General features: G+C 46.1%; 1 protein-coding gene across 2 annotated transcripts in view; it reads left to right on the forward strand.

Moving 5' to 3' along the window:
* Positions 1 to 16,914, forward strand: part of ric8a (RIC8 guanine nucleotide exchange factor A) — a 66,982-nt gene that overhangs the window by 43,678 nt on the left and 6,390 nt on the right. For both annotated transcript variants that reach the window (XM_072272926.1, XM_072272927.1), the window contains exons 6-7: positions 10,291 to 10,386; positions 15,923 to 16,067. In XM_072272926.1, the coding sequence (XP_072129027.1) occupies positions 10,291 to 10,386; positions 15,923 to 16,067 (241 nt within the window). The remainder of the gene's footprint in view (positions 1 to 10,290; positions 10,387 to 15,922; positions 16,068 to 16,914) is intronic.

The following is a 16,914-nucleotide window of genomic DNA, read 5'->3' on the forward strand; positions in this document are numbered from 1 at the left end:
ATACTGACTCCGTAAGGAACACCACTAGTCACAGGCAGCCAACCAAATAAAAAGCCTCATTTATTCCCACTCGCTGCTTCCTGCCGGTCAGCCATTCCTCTATCCATGCCAATATCTTTCCTGTAACACCATAGGATTTTATCTTGTTAAGCAGCCTTGTGTGGCGTCTTATCAAGTGTCTTCTGAAAATCCAAGTAACTGACTCTCCTTTGTCCACCCTGCTTGTTACTTCCTCGAAGAACTCTAACAGATTTGTCAGGCAAGATTTCCCTTTACAGAAATCATGCTAACTCTGAATTATTTTATCATTAGTCTCTAAGTACCTTGAAACCTCATCCTTACTAATAGACTCCAACACTGACGTTAAGCTAACTGGCCTATCATTTCCTTTCTTTTGCCTTGCTCCCTTCTTAAAGAGTGGAGTGACATTTGCAATCATCCAGTCTTCCGGGACCATGCCAGAATCCAGTGACTCTTGAAAGGTCATAATCAATGCATCCATTATCTCTTCAGCATCCTCTCTGGACATAGTCCATCTGGTCCAGGTGACTTATCCACCTTAAGAAGTTTCAGTTTGCCTGGCACTTTTTCCTTTGTAATAGCAATGGCACTCACTCCTGCTCTGTGACACTCACGGACCTCTGGCACACTGCTAGTGTCTTCCACGGTGAAGACTAATGCAAAATTCCCATCATCCCCCATTACTACCTCACCAGCATCATTTTCCAGTGGCCCAATGTCAACTCTCACCTCCCCTTTACTCTTTATATAATTAAAAAATCTTTTGTTAAAATGCTTTATATTATTGGCTAGTTTACCCTCATATTTCATCTTTTCCCTTACAGTTTTTCTTTAGTTGCCTTTTGATAGATTTTAAAAGCTTTCTAATCACCAACTTCCCACTTACTTTTGCATTTATATGCATTTTCCTTGGCTTTTATGCAATCCTTAACATGCCTTGTCAGACATGGTTGCCTTGCCCTGCCATTTGAGAACTTCTTCTGTGGGGCATGTCTATCCTGTACCTTGAGAACTATTCCCAGAAACTTCAGTCATCTCTGCTCTGCCATCATCCCACCAGTACCCTCCTCCAATCTACCTGGGTAAGTGTCTCTCTCATGCCTCTGTAATTTCCTTTACTCCGTTACAATACTGATACATCTGACTTGTCCTTCTCCCTCTGAAACTGCAGTATGAATTCAATCGTATTATGATCACTGGCTCCTAAGGGTTCATTTACATTAAACTCCCTAATAAGACCTGGGTTATTACGCAACACCAGATCTAAGATGGCCTTCCCCAAGTAGGCTCTAGCACAAGCTGCTTTAAAAAGCCATCTTGTGGGCATTCAAGAAATCCCATCTCTTGCAATCCAACACCAATGCAATTTTCCGAATTCCTTTGCTTATAAAAGTCCCTCATTACAATTATGTCATTACTCTTATTTCATGCCTTTTCCAGATCCCCTTGCAATCTCAATCCTATACTTGGCTACTATTTGGAGGCCTATATATGATTCCCATTATGGTTTTTTTACCCTTGCAGTTTCTTAACTCCACTCACAAAGATTCAACATTCTTTGACTCTATGTCAACTCTTTATAAATATGTAATTTCATCTCTTACCAACAGAACCACAGCACCACCTTTGCCTTCCTGCCTGTCTTTTTGATCTTCAGTCCTCCGGAACCATTCCAGAATCTAGTGATTCTTGATGATTACAAATACCTCCACAATCTCTTCAGTTGCCTCTTTCAGAACTCTGTGGTGTAGTCTATTGGGTGCAGTTGGCTTATCTACCTTCAGACTTTTCAGTTTCCCAAGCACCATCACCATAGTAATGGCAACTACTTCAGTTCTGTCCCCTGACACTCAAATCTCTGCCATCCTGCTAGTGTCTTCCAAAGAGAAGATGGATGTAAAATACTCCTTAACCTTCTACACTATGCACAACTCCTCCAATATTCATGTCATCTGCAAACTTACAAACCCACCCTTCCACTTCCTTATCCATGTTATTTATAAAAATCACAAAGGGCCCCAGAACAGATTCTTGTGGAACACCACTAGTCACCAACCTCCGTTTGGTCCATAAAGTCTGCTCCGCTAATTCATCACGCCTGATCTATTTCCCCTCTCAGTGACACCCTCCTGCCATCTCTCCGTATCCCTTCATGCCCCTACTAATCAAGAATCTATCAAACTCTGCCTTAAATATATATCTGAAGACTTGGCCGCCACAGACACCTGTGGCAACGAATTCCTCAGATTCACCACTCTGGCTAAAGAGATTCCTTCTCATCTCTGTTCTAAAAGGACACCCTTCTATTCTGAGGCTGTATCCTCTGGTCTTTGATCCCCACACCAGAGGCAGCATCCTCTCCACATCCACTATATCAAGGCCTTTCAACATTCGGTAGGTTTCAATGAGGACACACCATATTCTTCTGAATTCCAGTCAGTAGAGGCCCAGAGCCATCAAATGCTCCTCACATGGCAAGCCTTTCAATCCCGGAATCATTTTTGTGAACCTCTTTTGAACCCTGTCCAATGTCAGCACATCCTTTCAAAGATAATAGGCCCCGTACTGCTTGCAATATTTGAACTGAGGCCTTACCAGTGCTTTGTAAAGCTTCAGCATTACATCCTGGCTTTTATATTGCAGTCCTCTCTTTATGGGTGGGACTGAGAAATAACAAGGGTATGACCACATTAATGGAGCTATAATACAGACTATATTATAAATCAGACAATTGAGTATAGGAGTTGGGATGCAATGTTGAAATTGTACAAGGCATTGGTGAGGCCAAATTTGGAGTATTGTGTACAGTTTTGGTCACTGAATTATAGGAAAGATGTCAACAAAATAGAGTACAAAGAACATTTACTAGAATGTTACCTGAGTTTCATCACCTGAGTTACAGAGAAAGGTTGAACAAGTTGGGTCTTTATTCTTTGGAGCGTAGAAGGTTGAGGGGGGACTTGATAGAGATATTTAAAATTTTGAGGGGGATAGATAGAGTTGACGTGGATAGGCTTTTTCCATTGAGAGTGGGGGAGATTCAAACAAGAGGACATGAGTTGAGAGTTAAAGGGTAAAAGTTTAGGGGTAACATGAGGGAGATCTTCTTTACTCAGAGAGTGGTAGCTGTGTGGAACAAGCTTCTAGCAGAAGTGGTTGAGGCAGGTTCGATGTTGTCATTTAAAGTTAAATTGGACAGCTATGTGGACAGGAAAGGAATGGAGGATTATGGGCTGAGTGCAGGTCATTGGGACTAGGTGAGAGTAAGCGTTCGGCATGGACTAGAAGGGCTGAGATGGCCTGTTTCCGTGCTGTAATGGTTATATGGTTATAATACAGACCATCCAACAGTACAAGTTATTTAGAAGAACAAATTTGCAGAGAGACCGCAGACTGTCGGAAGAAACATAACGTCGTTGTAGTAAGTGATTTTAACTTTCCAAATACTGACTGGCACTCTATCGCTAAGGACAATTTAAGTACCTTGGCTAGGTCCCCGGCAATTTCTGCACTTACCTCTCACAGGGTCCGAGAGAACACCTTGTCAGGCCCGAGGGATTTATCCACTTAATTTATCTCAGGACAGCAAACACCTCCTCCTTTGAAATGCATATAGGGTGCATGAAGCTGCTGTTGCTTTGCCTCACTCCTATAGACTCTGTTCAAGAAAATAATCCAGGAAACTACAGGCTGGTGAGCCTGACATCAGTAATGGGAATGTTATTGGAAGGTATTCTGAGGGACCAGATATGTAAATATTTGGATACACAAGGAATGATTAAGGATAGTCAGCATGGCTTTGTGTGTGGTAGGTCTTGTTTAACCAATCTTATAGATTTTTTTTGAGGAAGTTACTGGGAAAATTGATGAAGATAAGGCAGTGGATGTGGTCTACATGGAGTTTAGCAAGGCATTTGACAAGGTCCCACATGGGAGGTTGGTCAGGAAGGTTCAGCCACTCAGCATTCAGAATGAGGTAGTAAACTGGATTAGGCATTGGCTTTGTGGGAGAAAGCAGAGAGTGGTAGTAGATGGTCATCTCTCTGACTGGAGGCCTGTGACTAGTGGACTGTTGCAGGGATCGGTGCTGGGTCTGTTGTTATTTGTGATCTGGATGATAATGTGGTTTTCAGATCAGCAGCTTTCTGGATGACACCAAGATTAGGGGTGTAGCGGACTGCAAGGAAGGCTGTCGTGGCTTTCAGTGGGATCTGGACTAGCTTGAAAGAAAGCAGATGGAATTTAATGCAAACAAGTGCAAGATGTTACACTTCAGTAGAATCAACCAGAGCAGGTCTTACACAGTGAGCAATAGGACACTGAGGAGCGTGGTCGAACAAAGGGATCTGAGAATACAGGTCCATAATACGTTGAAAGTGGTGTCACAGGTAGAAAGGACCGTAATGAAAGCTTTTGGCACATTGGCCTTCATAAATCAAAGTATTGGGTACAGGAGATGGAATGTTATGTTGAAGTTGCATAAGACATTGGTGAGGCCTAATTGTGTGCAATTTTGGTCACCTACCACAGGAAAGATGGATGAGAAAATTTACAAGGATGTTGCCGGGCCTGGAGGACCTGAGTTATAAGGAAAGATTGAATCTGTTAGGACTTTATTTTTCAGAATGTATAAGATTGAGAGGAGATTTGATAGAGGTATACAAAATTATGAGGGTATAGATAGAGTAGATGCAAGCAGGCTTTTTCCACTGATGTTGGGTGGGACTACAATCAGAGGTCAAGGGTTAAGGGTGAAAGGTAAAAAGTTTAAAGGGATCATGAGGGGAAACTTCATTCTGAGGGTTGTGACAGTATGGAATGAGCTGCCATTGCAAGTTTTGCATACAAGCTGGATTTCAACATTTCAGAGAAGTTTGGAAGGTACATGGGTAGTGGGGAAATGGAGGGCTGTGGTCCCAGTGCAGGTCGATGAGATTAGACTGTTTAAGTGGTTTGGCATGAACTGGATGGGCTGAAGATGTGTACTTTTCTGTGGCCTTCCTCACCACCAATTCAACCTGCAAATTAACCTTCAGGGAATTCTGCATGAGGTCTCCCAATTCCCTTTGCACCTCAGATTTTGGAATTTCTCTCCATGCAGAAAATAGTCCATTTCTTCTCCCAAAGTGCATGACCATACACTTCCCGACACTGTGTTCCATCTGCCATTTCTTTGCCCATTCTCCTAATCTGCCTAAGTCTTTCTGTACCCTTCCAGCTTCCTTAAAACTATCTGGCTTTCCACTTATCTGTGTATTGTCCGTAAACGTGGCCACAGAGTCATCGGTTCCTTCATCCAAATTATGGATTTATAACTAAGAAGTAATCCCAACACAGACCCCTATGGAACACCACTAGTTTGCTGCCAGTTCTTGAGTTGGTGAACTCAAAATAAAAAGTGATGCTTCAGACTGACTATAACATTGAAACAGCAACTGTTTGTTCCCCCCTCTTGCTGTGGAAAGAGTGATATCTGTCTGTCCCTTGTTCGTGAGTGAGAGAGAATCCATGGGATGTCAAAATGTTGGAATGAACAGTTAGTTTTTGGTGTACTGTAGACCATAGAAACATTGAAGCAGAAAATCTACAGCACAGTACAGGCCCTTCAGCCCACAAAGCTGTGCCAAACATCTACTTTAGAAATTACCTAGGGTTACCCATAGCTCTCTATTTTTCTAAGCTCCATGTACCTATCCTGGAGTCTCTTAAAAGACCCTATTGTATCTGCCTTCACCACAGTCACCAACAGCCCATTCCACACACTCACCACTCTTTGCGTTTGAAAAAAACAAACAAACAAAACAAAAACTTACACCTGACATCTCTTCTGTACCTACCTCCAAGTACCTTAAAACTGTGCTCTCTTGTGATAGTCATTTCAGCCCTGGGAAAAAGCCTCTGACTATCCACATGATCAATGCCTCTCATCATCTTATACACCTCTATCAGGTCACCTCTCACCCTTTCTGTAGTGAGGTGACCAGAACTGAGCGCAGTACTCCAAGTAGGGTCTGACCAGGGCCCAATATAGCTGTAACATTACCTCTTGGCTCTTAAACTCAGTCCCACGGTTGATGAAGGCCAATGCACCGTATGCCTTCTTAACCACAGAGTCAACCTGGTCACCGACCTCCATGCAGAATATGACCCATCTACAACCACTCTTTGCCTTCTGTGGGCAAGCTGGTTCTGGATCCACAAAGCAATGTCCCCTTGGATCCTGTGCCTCCTTACTTTCTCAATAAGCCTTGCATGGGGTGCCTTATCAAATGCCTTGCTGAAATCCATATACACTACATCTACTGCTCTACCTTCATCAACGTGCTTAGTCACATCCTCAAAAATTCAATCAGGCTCGTAAGGCACAACCTGCCTTTGACAAAGCCATGCTGACTATTCCCAATCATATTATGCCTCTCCAGATGTTCATAGATCCTGCCTCTCCGGATCTTTTCCATCAACTTACCAACCATTGAAGTAAGACTCACTGGTCTATAATTTCCTGGGTTATCTCTACTCCCTTTCTTCTTCAACCCCCCAAAACCTCCCCCATCCCCATTGATGATGCAACGATCATCGCCAGAGGCTCAGCAATCTCCTCCTACGGTAGCCTGGGGTACATCTCATCCGGTCCCGGAGACTTATCCAACATGAAGCGTTCCAAAAGCTCCAGCACATCCTCTACCTTAATATCTACATGCTCAAACTTTTCAGTCCGCTGCAAGTCATCACTACAATCACCAAGCTCCTTTTCCGTAGTGAATACTGAAGCAAAGTATTCATTAATTACCTCAGCTAACTCTTCTGGTTGCATACACACGTTTCCAGTGTCACACTTGGTAGGTCCTATTGTTTCACGTCTTATCCTCTTGCTCTTCACATACTTGTAGAATGCCTTGGGATTTTCCTTAATCCTGTCTGCCAAGGCCTTCTCATGGCCCCTTCTAGCTCTCCTAATTTCATTCTTAAATTCCTTCCTGCTAGCCTTATAATCTTCTAGATCTCTATCATTACCCAGTATTTCTGAACCTTTCATAAGCTTTTCTTCTTGACTAGATTTTCAACAGCTTTTGTATACTACAGTTCCTGTACCCTACCATCCTTTCCCTGTCACATTGGAACATACCTATACAGAATGCCACGCAAATATCCCCTGAACATTTGCCACATTTCTGCTGTAAATTTCTCTGAGAACATCTGTTCCCAATTTTTGCTTCCAAGTTCCTGCCTGATAGCCTCATATTTCCCCTTACTCCAATTAAACACTTTCCTAACTTGTCTGTTCCTATCCCTGTCCAACACTATGGTAAAGGAGATAGAATTGTGATCACTATCTCCAAAATGCTCTCCCACTGAGAGACCTGATACCTGACCAGGTTCATTTCCCAATACCAGATCAAGTACAGCCTCTCCTCTTGTAGGCTTATCTGCATATTGTGTCAAGAAAACTTCCTGAACACACCTGACAAACTCCACCCTATCTAAACCCTTCACTCTAGGGAGATGCCAATCGATATTTGGAAAATTAAAGTCTCCCACCACGACAACCATGGTTATCATACGAGGAACATTTGATGGCCCTGGGTCTGTACTCACTGGAATTTAGAAGGATGAGTGGGGATCTCATTGAAACCTTTCAAATGTAGGGCTGGCTGGTGCTACAACGACATTGGCGCCGGACCCGGGAGTGGAGATTCCCGGGTTCGAAACTAGTCAGGTCCGCTCCCAAGTACGCTTTCCATCCATGCCAGGTTGAGTGTCGAGATCGCAACTCAAGCTCGTAAAACAAAGGGAAAATACTGTGAAAATGCCTGTGTGAGGAGTGGCGCGCCACACAGTCTCTGTCTCGCTCTCTTGCTCCGCACCTTGTAAAAAAGCCATGAAAAATCCATCGTCATGGATGGATGCACGCACGAACACACAGATGCGCACGCAAGCAGGCACAAGCCAAAAAAAGAAGAAGAAACCTTTCAAATGTTTAAAAAGCCTAGACAGAGTAGATGTGGAAAGGATGTTTCCCATGATGGGTGAGTCCAGGCCAAGGGGGCACAGCCTCAGGATAGAGGGGCATCCATTTAAACCAGAGATGCGGAGAAATTTCTTTAGCCAGAGGGTGTTGAATTTGTGGAATTTGTTACCACAGGCAACTGTGGAGGCCAGGTCGTTGGGTGTATTTAAGGCAGTGATTGATAGGTTCTTGATTGGATACAGCATCAAAGGTTACGGAGAGAAGGCTGGGAATGGGGTTGAGGAGGGTAAAAAAGATCAGCCATGATTGAATGGCAGAGCAGACTTGATGGGCCAAATGGCCTAATTCTGTTCCTATGTCTTATGATTTTGTGGTCTCTGGTTAGGGGCCGTTGTTGCTTGCGTGGTGGGTGTTAGGAAAGCTGATGCTTTATGTTAGAGTAAGCTGGGGGGGGGGTTGTTGCTTCTTGTACATGTTCTTACATTTGGGGTTCTTGCATTTATTTTCCTGTCACTCATTCTTCGGAGTTTTCTTCTGTTTTGTGAATGTCTGCGGAAAGTAGGAATTTCAGGTTGTATGTTGTATACATTCTCTGATATTACATGGAACCATCGAACCGATAAGTAAATCAAAAGGTGAGAAAAAATAGTGAGGTAGTACACATGGGTTCAGTGTCTATTCAGAAATCTGATGGCAGAGGGGAGGATGCTCTTCCTGGAATGTTGAGTGTGTGTCTTCAGACTCCTGTACCACCACCTGGATGTGTATTACTCCATGGGGGGGTGGGGGGGGGAGGCTGGTTTCTGTGGTGTGCTGAGCTGTGCCCACAACCTTCTGCTCCTGGGTAGAGCCGTTGACAGACTGTTGTGGTGTATTCAGATAGGATGCGTTCTTTGGTGCATCCATGAAAATTGGTGAGGGTCGACAGAGATTCTGTCTGGATTAATGGGATTGATGTCTTTCTCCCAGAGTGGAACTGTCAGGAATGAGGGGCAGAGCTTGAAGTTGAGAGGGGCAATGCTTAAAGGTGATTTGCAAAGCAATTTGTTTATGTGGAGTGGTGTGGGGGTCTGGGGCGTGCTGCCGGGGAGGTGGGGAAGCAGATATGATACTGGTGCTTAAAAAGCTTTTAGCCAACAGCATGAATGGGTCATGAATGGACCTCGTGCAGGCAAATGGGATTAGTTGGATTGGCATCCTGTTCAGCACAGAAATGATGGGCCGAAGGGCCTGTACTGTGCTGTACAGTTCTGGTTATAAGTCTGTTCCAATATTCTCCAGACCATTGTGAATCTCCAACCTCAGCACCAACCCCTCGCACTGTCATATATCCTTAATGTCCAGAAACCCACCTACCTCGGATCTGAATAAACTTGGTGACAGGGTCTGTGCTGTGTGTCACTGCAGTGAGAGATAGTGCCAGACGGGGTTCTTGACGTCCTGCATTCAGTGCTGTAGGTGTGCTGTTGTTCGAGGGGAGAACCTTACTATCTTACTATCTTCAGCCCAACCATTAGTGACTTGGCACCCGTCACCCAATCCCAAGACATCAGGGAGCTGTGGTGAAAGCTGCTACAGATACAAACTCACTAAATTGTACGCGGATCTCCCACCTCCTGTCACTTCTGCGGGCTGGAAATGACCTATTGGCATATCTACAGGTGCTGCTCCTTGCCTCCTGGTTGCATTTTAGCTGCACACTCTTCATAGTTGTCATCGAGTATTTGGGGGGGGGGGTGGAGGAGGATGTCTGAATAAACTTGCTCCTGAGGCTGGCCAGGTTGGCCATCCATGGGACTTGGAGATGGAGTGCGGAGAACAATTACCGAGGCTGACTGTCTGTCAATGTTCTGGGGGGTGTGTGTGTGTGTGTTGTGTGTCCAGATAACCATGGAGAAGGAGCAAGCAGTGCCGATGGGTACCATGGAGATGTTCTGGGACTGGTGGGCCCTATAGGGGAGAAGTGTAATTCTAGATCGGGACGGGAACTTTTTATTTAGATTGAGTTAGTCGTTGTTGTGCCTGTTGGTTACTGTATTGTAGAATTGTAATTTGCAATGAGCTGAGTTTTGAAAAAAGAGCGAGTAACTCAACAGTCACCCCGAGAGGGACTGACCTGGTGCCACCGCGCCGTCCCTGAAGAGTGAGTGCTGCTGTGGGAGAGATGGGACAGCTTACGGTGTGGTCGAGGGCTGGAATCACCAGTGGTTTCTCTGGAATGTTTGTTCACAGCCCTCAAGCCTCTGGGTCTCCGTGTACTCCTTTCCAGAATAACCAGGAAATAATTTTTCCTTTTACAGGGACACCGTTTGAAGCAGACCGTGACCCCTGTTCTCAACTTACTGATACAGAGTGCCAGGGGTCACCGGGAGACCAGGAAGTTCCTCAGGATGCAGGTAGGTGCCAAGCCTGATCAGATGGGATCTCGTCCCATCATCTGTCATTGTGGACATTTACGATCTGTGTTCTAGCCATTGTGGGTCTGTGTGTGTGTCTTGGGCACGAATTCTGTCTGTCACTGTGGCTGTGGCTGTAACTGTAACGTGTGTGGGGCTGTTGCTGGGGATTAGGTTACTAGGTTGATGCTGCGGAGGGTTTGGGCCTTGCACAGCAGGGAAACAGGCCGTTTGGCCTGTCAGGTCCAATCCGACCACCAGCCTTCATTCACGTAGTAATAGAAAAGTACAGCACAGAAACAGGCTCCTGGGGCCATCTAGTCAATGCCAAAGCCATTTAAACTGCTTACTCCCAACCAGGACGGTACTTCATTCAAACAGAAAGTGTAACCGTGGGCACTTGCATGGGTCCCAGCTATGCCTACCTGTTTGTTGGCTACGTGGAACGGCCTATCTTCCAAGTCTACACTGGTGACCGTCCCGTACTTTTCCTACACATCGATGACTTCATTGGTGCTGCTTCCTGCACCCGTGCTGAACCTGTCGACTTCATCCACTTTGCCTCCAACTTCCACCCTGCCCTCAAATTTACCCGGTCTATTTCTGATACCTCCTTCCCCATTCTCGATCTCACTGTCTCTGTCTCCTGAGACAGCTTATCCACTGATATCTGTTATAAACCCATGGGCTCTCACAGCTACCTGAACTATACCTCATACCACCCATCTTGTAAAAACTTGTAAAAATGTCATCCCCGTCTCTCAATTCCGCCGTCTCTGCCGTATCTGCTCTCATGATGAGGCTTTTCATTCTAGAATGAAAGAGATGTCTTCCTTTTTCAAAGAAAGGGCCTTTCCTTCCTCCACCATCAATGCTGTCCTCACCTACATCTCTTCTATTTCACGCACATCTACTCTTACCCCATCCTCCTGCCACCCTGCCAGGCATAAGGTTCCTCTTGTTTTCACTTACTACCCCACCAGCCTCCGCATTCAGCACATAATTCTCCAAAACTTCCACCACCTCCAACAGGATTCCACCACCAAGCACACCTTTCCTTCCTCCCCCACCCACTTTCTACTTTCCGCAGGCATTGCTCCCTACGCGACTCCCTTGTCCGTTCGTCCCTCCCCACTGATCTCCCTTCTGCCACTTACCCTTGCGAGCAGAACAAGTGCTACACCTGCCCCTACAACTCCTCCCTCACTACCATTCAGGATTCTAACCTTCCCAGCTCTTTACTTCATTCTTTCCCCTCCAGGTTTCACCTATCACCTTGTGTTTCTCTCTCCCCACCCTCACCTTTTATAACTACTCTCTAGCCTTTTACTCCAGTCCTGCCGAAGGGTTTTGGCCCAAAATGTTGACTGCATTCTTTTCCTAGATGCTGCCTGGCCTGCTGAGTTCCTGCAGCGTTTTGTGTGTGCATTGCTCTCTACCTGCGATACCACTTTCAACAAATTCTGGACCTGTATTCTCTTTCTGTCACACTGCTCAATGCCCTACTATTCACTGTGAAGACTTGCCTTTGTTTGTCCTACTGAAGTGCAACACCTCACAGGTGTTTGCAGTAAATTCCATCTGCCATTTTTTTAGCCCATATTTCCAGCTGATCCAGATCCCGCAGCATGTTTGATAGCCTTCCTCACTGTCCACTACACCCCTAATCCTGGTGTCATCCACAAGTCTGCTGATCCAGTTAACCACATTATCATCCAGATCATTGATATTGATGACGTACAACAACTGACCCAGCATCGATCCCTGCAGCACTCCACTAGTCACAGGCCTCCAGTCAGAGAGACAACCATCTACTACTGCTCTCCAGCTTTTCCCACAAAGCCAATGTCTAATCCAATTTACTACCTCATCTTGAATGCTGAGTGACTGAACCTCTTGACCAGCCTCCCATGTGGGACCTTGTCAAGTGCTTCGCTAAAGTCCACGTAGACCACATCCACGGCCTTGTCTTCATCAATTTTCCTGGTAATTTCCATGAAAAGCTCTAAGATTGGTTAGACATGACCTACCATGCACAAAATCATATTGACTATCCTTAATTAGTCCATGTCTATCCAAATATTCATATATCTGATCCCTTAGAATACCTTCCAATAACTTTCCACAACTGATGACAGACTCACTGGCATGTAATTTCCTGGTTTTTGTTTAGATCATAAGACCATAAGATATAGGAGCAGAATTAGGCCACTTGGCTCGAGACTGCTCTACCATTCCATTCTGGCTGATCCAACTTTCCTCTCAACCCCAATCTCCTACCTTAGACCATAAGACATAGGAGCAGAATTAGGCCATCTGGTCCATAGCGTTTGCTCCACCATTCAATCATGGCTGATCCTTCTCCCCATATCCCTTCATGCTCTAACCAATCAAGAATCTATCAACCTCTGCCTTAGATATACATAAAGTCTTGGCCTCCACAGCTGCCTGTGGCAAAGAATTCCACAAATTCACCACTCTCTGGCTAAGGAAATTCCTCCTCAACTCTACTGTAAAAGGATGCCCTTCTATTCTGAGGCTGTGTCATCTAGACTCTCCCACCTCAGGACACATCCTCTCCACATCCACTCTGTCAGGGCCTTTCACCATTTGATAGGCTTCAATGAGGTCACCCCTCATTCTTCTGAATTTTAGTGAAAAAAGGCCCAAAGCCATCAGATGCTCTTCATATGACAATCCTGGAATCATTTTCACGAACCTGCTTTGAACCCTCTCCTGTTTTAGCATGTCCTTTATAAACTAAGGGGTCCAAACCTGATCACAGTATTCCAAGTGAAGTCTCACCAGTGCTTTATAAAGTTTTAACATTACATCCTTGCTTTTATTCTAGTCCTCTTGAAATGAATGCTTCCTCACCACAGACTCGACCTGCAAATGAACCTTTGGGAATCCTGCACAGGGGCCCCCAAGTGCTCCGAGCCTCAGCGTTCTGTATTTTCTCTCCATTCAGAAAAAGGTCAACCCTTTCATTTCTTCTCCCGAAAGTGCATGACCTTACACTTCCCAACACTATTCCATCTCAAATAAAGAGAAAATCTGCAGGTGCTGGAAATCTGAGCTACACACACAAAATGCTGGAGGAACTCAGCAGGCCAGGCAGCATCTGTGGAAAAGAGTACAGTCGATGTTTTAGGCTGAAGCCCTTCGGCAGGACTGGAGGAAGAGCTGCGGAGTAGATTTAAAAGGTGGGTGGGAGGGAGGGAGAAACACAGGTGATAGGTGAAACTTGGAGGGGGAGGGATGAAATAAAGAGCTGGGAAGTTGATCGGTGAAAGAGACAGAAGGCCATGGAAGAAGGAAAAGAGGGGAGGAGCGCCAGAAGGAGGTGATGGGCAGATAAGGAGGTAAGGTGAGAGAGGGAAAAGGGGATGGGAAATGGTGAAGGGGGGTTGAGGGCATTACTGGAGCTTTGAGAAATCGATGATAATGCTATCAGGTTGGAGGCTACCCAAATGGGGCTGTTCCTCTAACCTAAGTGTGTCCCCATCACAACAGTGGAGGAAGCCATGGGTGGATATATGGGAGTGGGAAGTGGAATTAAAATGGGTGGCCACGGGGAGATCCTGCTTTTTCTGGTGGATGAAGTGTAGGTGCTCGGTGAAGCGGTCTCCCAATCTACGTCGGGTCTCACCAGTATTCAGGAGATCACACCAGGAGCACCAAACGCAATATATGACTCCAACAGACTCTAAGGTGAAGTGTCGCCTCACCTGGAAGAACCATTGAGGGCCTAGAATGGTAGTGATGGTGGAAGTGTAGGGGCAGGTGTAGCACTTGTTCCCCTTGCAAGGAAAAGTGCCAGAAGGGAGATCAGTGGGAAGGGACAAAAGGATAAGGGAGTTGCATAGGGAGCAATTCCTGTGGAAAACAGAAAGTGGGGGCGAGGGAAAGATGTGCTTGGTGGTGGGAAAGAAATTCCTTTTGCCATTTCTTTTCCTAATGTTTAAGTCCTTCTAGACCTTCTCCGCTTCCTCAAAGCCACCCGCACCTATCTTCATATTGTCTGCAAACTTTGCAACAAAGCTAACAATTCCATCATCCAAATCATTGACATATAACATAGGTCCCAACACCATGAGTCACCGGTAGCCAGTCAGACAAGTCTCCCTTTATTCCCACACTTTGCCTCCTTCCACTCAGCCACTGCTTTCTCCATGCTAGAATCTTTCCTGTAGTACTATGGGCTTGTAGCTTGTTAAGCAGCAATGTGGCACATTGTCAAAAACCTTCTGAGGATCCAAGTACACAACATCAACCAATTCTTCTTTGTCTAGCCCGTTTGTTTACTTGTTCAAAGAATTCCAACAGATTAGTCAGGCATGATCTTCCCTGAGGAAACCATGTTGACTACGGCCTATTTTATCATGTGCCTCCAAGTACCCTGAGACTTCATCCTTAATAATTGACTCCAACATCTTCCCAACCACTGAGGTCGGACTAACTGGCCTATAGTTTCCTTTCTTTTGCCTCTCTCCCTTCTTGAAGAGTGGAATTACATTTGCAATTTTCCAGCCTTCTGGAACCACTCCAGAATGTAGTGAATCTTAAGAGATCATTACTAATGCCTCCACAATCTCTTCAGCCATCTCTTTTAGAACTCTGGGGTGTAGCCATCTGGTCCGGGTGACTTATCTACCTTCAGACCTTTCAGTTTTCTAAGAAACTTCTCTCTAGTTTAGATCCTTTCTTAAACAGTGGAACAACATTGGCTATCCTCCTGTCACTCAGGATGGTTTAAATATTTCTGCTGGGACACTGGCAATTTCTGTGCTTGCCTCCCGTAGGGTCTCAGGGAACACCTTGTCGGGCTCTGGGGATTTATCCACCCTGATTTGCCTCAGGGTGTGGCGCGTGGCCAAGTGGTGAGGGTGTTGGGCTCATGATCTGAGGGTTGTGGGTTCGAGTCTCGGCCAAGTCAGTGTGTTGTGTCTTTGAGCAAGGCACTTAACCCGACACTGCTCCAGTCCACCCAGCTGAAAATGAGTACCGGCAAATGCTGAGGGTTAATCTCACGATAGACTGGCATCCTATCCGGGGAGTCTCGTACTCTCAGTCGCTTCACGCCACAGAAACCAGCATAAGCACCGGCCTGTTGGGCCACAAAGGCTCGGGACAGACTTTAACTTAAATTTGCCTCAGGAGAGCAACTACGTCGTCCTCTGTAATCTCTACAGGGTCCATGTGGCACTTCACTCTCCCCAAGACGCCACAGTTAGGTTGAAATAACCCGTGTCAGTGTTGGTGACCACACCACCTGGCCCTGGTGACCAGACCACCAAATGCCCCTGGAATGTCGCAGGACCCAGGAACTCTGGTCAGTGTAATGGCACAGCCCCGCAGAGTGCTGTGTCTGTGAATGTGTGCAGTGAACATGCCGGGGCTTGTATGTGTGTATATGCCGGGGATTGTGTGTTTGTGCGGAGAACGCACCGGGGTTTGTGTGCAGATTGAGTTGGGAGCTGCTGTTGGCTTTGATTGTGCTGTACCTCTCCTAACAGGTGTGTTCAATGTCCAGGTGTTGCCCCCACTCCGGGACGTCCAGACCCGGCCCGAGGTTGGGAACATGCTGCGGAACAAGCTGGTGCGATTGATGACTCACATCGACACGGATGTGAAACACTGCGCAGCTGAGCTGCTCTTCGTTCTCTGCAAGGAGAATGGTGAGAAGCCTTGTCTTCCGTCTCCCTTCAGGACAGGCTCTCAGAATGAGACAGCAGGGGAGTAATCCCTTTGGCCCGTGCCAATGAATGTACTGTCCATGCAAGTCCCACTTGCCCACGTTTGGCCCCATTTCCCTCCTAAACCCTCCGGTCCGGGCCCCTCCTGTCCAAGGGGACCCGTCCCATCCTGGGCCCCCTCCCGTCCAAGGGGACCCGTCCTGGGCTCCCTCGTTCACCTGATGACAGAAGTTCCTGTTACAACCCCTCAGGTCTATATCATCACTGAGACAATAATATGTCTTCTATCTTTCGGATCAGTGTCATCTATTTCGTCAGAAACCCCTCTCTGCCAATTTCTCCAGCTGTCATTATAAATTCCCAGTCTCATCCTTTGATCTCACGTTTACGATAGCTGCGTCCTTTTATTTACCTGAAGCGCCTCTCACTGTCGGAGTATTTATCAAATTCCTAGTGTGTGGCTGAGGGGGTAGAATCTGGGAGGATGTGATGGGACTGTGGGAGGCTGGGCAGTAGGTTACAGAGAGATTTTGTGGTGAGAGGTATTGCTCTGTGAGACAAGTTGATGAACCGAATGGCCACCTTGGTGTTTTGCCTGTAGTGAGAGGTGGTATTTTGGACAGGGGTGAAGATGTACAGTCCACGGGGCTGTACTGTTTAAGTGCTTTTGAAGACATGGTTCATTGGAGCAGCTGGGTGTACAGAACAGTTTCTCATTCACAGCTGGCAAGTCAACTGGGAAGAAGGCATAAAGGGGGAGAGACGAGAGGCAGAGAGAGAGAAAGAGGGACTCTTGGGTTGGGCCAGTGGGTGGCAAGTGAAGTTTAAC

Source organism: Mobula birostris, chromosome 11 (assembly GCF_030028105.1).
Source record: "Mobula birostris isolate sMobBir1 chromosome 11, sMobBir1.hap1, whole genome shotgun sequence".
NCBI classification, from domain to species: domain Eukaryota; kingdom Metazoa; phylum Chordata; class Chondrichthyes; order Myliobatiformes; family Myliobatidae; genus Mobula; species Mobula birostris.